The sequence below is a fragment of the Phaseolus vulgaris genome, chromosome 11 (assembly GCF_051622355.1).
Source record: "Phaseolus vulgaris cultivar YP4 chromosome 11, ASM5162235v1, whole genome shotgun sequence".
Classification (NCBI taxonomy): domain Eukaryota; kingdom Viridiplantae; phylum Streptophyta; class Magnoliopsida; order Fabales; family Fabaceae; genus Phaseolus; species Phaseolus vulgaris.
Genome location: NC_143508.1, coordinates 48,405,918 through 48,411,053, shown reverse-complemented (window position 1 = coordinate 48,411,053; position 5,136 = coordinate 48,405,918). Strand labels below are relative to the sequence as shown.

The following is a 5,136-nucleotide window of genomic DNA, read 5'->3' as shown; positions in this document are numbered from 1 at the left end:
CCACTTGACTTAACTAGGTGGGTCTAACACATAACTTTATATAAAAATATTAAAAAAAAGCAAAGAAAAAGTATGTTAAAATTGGGAGAAAGCAAGCAACATCCATAATTGAAAAAGATGGTGTGCAATTTGAGTAAGGATTATTAGTACCTTAGAAGTTTTAATTAATAATGACTTGGGAAATCTACTTAAACAAATGAAAAATAGGCATTAACAGAAATTATTAGTGTATATAATTTGAAGTTCCTTGAGATACATTTAGTATTGTTGAAGATATTTGATGATGATAAAGCTTTTTGGTCTATTTCTGTTGTGTCAATCCTTAGCTGGCTCAATATCAACTAGATACCAAATGTGGAAAACCATGGATTGGACTAAAGGTGTCCCCACTTATCTCATTCCTTCTTTGACTCTATGCCAAAATGCACCCTATCATAAATTCCATTGCTTCTGTCATTCATAAACTTGTTCTGTTATGTGAGACTTACCTGGCAACTATATCTTTATCCACCTAATTGATTATGCAATTTATGTAATCTGTGAAACTTTGTGTTCATTATGTAAGACAAAATAGTTGCATTTTTTGAAAGGATCAAAAGGAAGTGAAACAAGTTGTAGAGGATGCTGATAGGGAAGAAAATGTAAATATCTTGATCTGGTTTGAAGTTGAAGTTACAAGTTGAGCTTTACATGCTATTGGATTTCTACTGAGAGATCACTAAATCCTATCTGCATAATCATGTGAACAACTTAAACAGTCAACTAATTACTTCTTAGAATTTGAATCTTGAAGACTTTCATTGAATTTAGCATAAGGTAAAAATGGATATAAAATATGATATCTCAAATAGTTAAATGAAGAGACATACTTTTCAAGAAGTTGAGCTTTCATTGGTTAAACTGATACTTCACAGCATAGTGCAAACAAACATTTAATCTCATAGGTCACTAGAATTAGCCTTATCTTTATGTTTCAAATATTGAAAACTGTTAATAGTGTTAAAAAACAAATAACCCTTTTGATATAGGTTTTAGAACTGGACAAAGTTTAGTGTTAGTGTTAGCTTTGGATGAGCTGTGCATGCAACTTGAACAAAGATATAAATTGCAATAATTGTTCAACTAGTGCAGCCCATTGTTTACTCCTACCATCTTTGGTTAGAACAACTACAGTTTTCTAATTGAAACCAAAAATAAAGAAGGCCCTAATGTCAGAAAAGAAAAAAGTTAGATGTTTTGAGACAAATAGTTGCATGCACAACCTTAAGCACCTGCCGCATGAGACAGAGAACCTAGTCAAGGGTCCATTCCTGTGGGACATTAACCTCATGGCTCCCATTTTCTATATCTGATGAAACCATATAGATATTTGGAACAAAGAAACAAAAACATCTTTGTGAAATAGCACATTTTAAATACATGTCAGAATATGACTCTTCCTATCTTGAATGTTATCTTGGAGTATCCATGTCATGCACGAATCTTATTGGTTTGCAGAGTAGCAAAGATGATAAGAGCTTGTGGAATGACCATGTTCCTTGTACCCCAAAAGAGACTAGGTTCTCTGAACAATCTAACCAAACCTGTTTAGTAAAAATGCTTACCAAAACTTTGTTATGTACAATAAAAAAGGAAAATGACTCTTACAGTGAAGTTTTCTTTTTTCTTTATGTTTTTAAGAGAATGTAAAACACAGATTTAATTAAAAAAATCTATATCTGGTATCAGAATCCTAATATGAGATTTCTGAGTCCTTAATATGAGTGAATTAATTTAATATTAGTTCTCTGTCTTTCTGACTATTTCCTCTGAAAATTGAAACTCAGATTCTTTCAAGCCTTCCCAGTTCTGCTTATAGTAATAAGTTTTCTACTCAGTTTTGTTAGGAAAAGTGAAAAACTGATACTCATTTTTAAGCAGCAACCATGCTAATACATTAAGCATCTTTTACAATTTGTACCTTGACACATCAGTATACTGAGTTTTCTCAAGAGGGTGTGATGCATCAAAAGTTATTTTCATCACAAATTAACACTTATGTCTGTCTGTACTAATAAAATTTGTCTAAGCCCTTATGTGCCAAAATCACATTCAATTTCATTTTTCATGAAAAAATTCATGAACAGTTTAACAAAATATTTATGCAGCCATTTTTTTATGGATGTAATTCAAACTGTTCCCTTTGGGGGTGACATGGGGCACTAGTAGTGGGGTTCAAGTCCTTGCTGAGAAGCAGATGGATTTAGAAAAACAATGGGCTCTGTAGTAGGGTGCCATGATCAGTGATGAGTGACCAGAGCTTCAGTTGTGTCTGTTTGTCTGATATGGTTGCAGGTTAAAACTATTAGCCTAAAATTTTTATTAAAAGATGACTTGTTTGTGTCACTAAAAATGTTTGGTTGCAAATTGACCCCACAATTCAGCACCGGAAAACAATGACTTTGCACCCACTTCTCTCGGTAAAAGTACCTCACACACTTTTTGTGAGTGTATTTTAAGTCTCTTTGTCCCTCTCTTTCTTTTCATCCATTTAAATATGAAATAAACACACACACACACCAGAAAAAAGAAGCATGAAGAAGATCAATCTATTACTCAGAAAATGCAAGAGTTTGTCAAGGCAGCTAGGAAGATCTTCATCATATAGCAGCCTGAGGTCCAAATCCACTAAAGAAGACATATGGGGTGGTCATGGCATGCAAGAAGATGAACATTGTGAAACAATATTTGTTGGTAGCACTAGAAAACGGTATGTGATCAGCAAAAAGTATCTCAACCATCCTCTTCTGAATGAACTAATCAACAAGTCAAAGCCAAAGGTGAGTGATGAGAGTACTGTGTTGGTGGTCAACTGTGAGGTGGTTCTCTTTGATCATCTATTGTGGATGCTAGAAAATGCAGATCCTAAGTTTAGTTCTGAGTCTTTGGAGGAATTGGCTGAACTCTATGTGTTTTGATACTTTTCAAACTGGCAGATAATAGCCTAATGTAATTAAGTATATTGGGTTGTACCTGCATTTTGCAAAATGTAATTGTTGAGTGTCCTTTTTCTTTGCTTTATTATAACTCCATCAAGTAAATGCTTCTGCAATTGCATACTCCATTTATGTTCTAACTCAATGGACTTTTCAAGATTCATATCATACCAAATTTTCAGTTTATCCTTGACAATATGGATTCCAAGATCAGTTGCTCCAATGCAGTCATGTAATCTGTTTCAAGATTTTGTTTTGTTTCCTTTTTCTTTGGTGGTAACAGAGAAAATTTCAACAACTTTAAGTGAAAAATAGGAAAAAGTCATGAGCATAATAAGGATTTTTTTTCCACACACATACACATGAGATGTGTGATGATCATGATGGTATTGTGCAATTCAAAGGTTAGATTTGTGAATTGAGTTTTATAAAAATGTTAATGAAGGTACTAAGTTATAAATTTTCTTAAAGAGTTTAACACTTACTCTCCTTAATAGCTTTCTATAAACTGAAAGTTAATATCATCTTGATGATAATCCATGTCATGTAAAAGACTGTTTAATGAAATCTCAGAAAGCTAGAACTAGAATGAACTCTGGTTTTTGGTAAGAAAAAGCAAATCAAACTTTTGATTGTCTTTTTTGAAGATGAATGTAGAAGGAGGTTGTGATATTATAATAAGAACCAAGGAGACAAGAACTGTGATATTCTTTAACCCCTTTTTTATTTAACTCATTAACTTGATTTTAACTTTTGTGTTAAAGCAATTTGATAAATTAGTATATTTATCTCTATACTTTCACTACTTTAGAATTTAGGTGCACTTGTAATCCCAATTTACACAACTTTATAATAATTGGTATCTAATGTATTATACACTATAAAGAAAAAACATAATCAATTTTAGAAACTAAATTTTTTTTATTTATAAATTAATTTATATTATTGTTAAATAGTTTTTAAATTGGTATTTTATTAGCTACCAAGGTTTTAACTACCAATTATTTAGATTCTAAATTTGGTAGCATTGGTAGCTAATTAGATATCAATTTAAAAATCATTTAATAATAATATAAACTAATTTAGAAACCAATTTTTTTTAGTTTATAAAATGATTTCTAATTTGGTCACTATAACAATTAATTATTATTTTTCTCTAAAATTAGTTTATATTTCATGATTTTTTTTAAGTGATAACTCTTAAAGAAAGAAGATAAAGATTTATATTTATTAATATGTTAAAATATTACAATATATTATATTTAATATAAGTGAACATAAATGTAATTTTTTTTTACATTGAAAACTCATAATTTTATATATTTATCATGTTTGCATATTTATATTATTGATTTGGTGCATAATTAAATGATGAAAAGGGATTGCTGGCTACTACACACAAAGGACTGGCATATTTATTTTCCCCACGCATCAGCATTTTTTTTAAATTGTATTTTTTTTAAAAAAATGGTTTAAATATTTTGTATTTCAAAAAACTATTGAGTTTTTAATTTGATGAAAGATTAAAAAAATACGTGTTCGGTTCTTAAAATTTGAATGAATTTATTTTGTTTCAATCGTTGTCAAATTGTAAATATTATATTATGAAAGCTTTATAAAAAAAATTGTAAATATTATATTGTTGAGCTCATTTTTTGTAACGCATCCTTTTGTAAAGTTGAATGAATGTTACTAGTGATAATTATTAGAATTTAGTGGTTTTTTATTTTTATAAACATCAAATTTTACTAAGAAAAAGTTACTCGAGGAATATAAATGTAATGTTAAAGTTATTAGTTATTTTAATGTGTGTCGATAACTTAATTATTAGAGTGAAGATTAACCTACTGACAAAGTGTTAGTTGGAGTGATATTAAACTCAAAAATCTTAAAGACATTTTTACGGTGAAAATTAGTCATCCACAAAACTAATAGATATTTAATCTTAATAATATAGTTGTTTCGACCTCAAGTCGGTTGGGCAACATCGCTATGGTCAATAAACGCATCCGAGGTATTGTTCGCTTTGGAGGTCCGTGTTCCGTCACGGTTTTGTCCTTAAAAGACGCCTCAAAGGGTGAAGGGAGGAGGGAGTATATAAACTGCCCTTGGCCTTGACTCCTGAGCGATGTGGGACTATATTGGCATACGGGAACAAGCC

The 5,136-nt window shown here is 30.6% G+C and overlaps 1 protein-coding gene across 1 annotated transcript; it reads left to right on the top strand.

The window, feature by feature from the left end:
- Nucleotides 1-2,464: 2,464 nt before the first annotated feature.
- Nucleotides 2,465-3,060, top strand: LOC137830823 (SAUR-like auxin-responsive protein family). The gene has a single exon (XM_068638288.2). The coding sequence runs from the start codon at nucleotides 2,574-2,576 to the stop codon at nucleotides 2,955-2,957; it is 384 nt and encodes a 127-aa protein (XP_068494389.1). The 5' UTR covers nucleotides 2,465-2,573; the 3' UTR covers nucleotides 2,958-3,060.
- The last annotated feature ends 2,076 nt before the right edge of the window (nucleotides 3,061-5,136 follow it).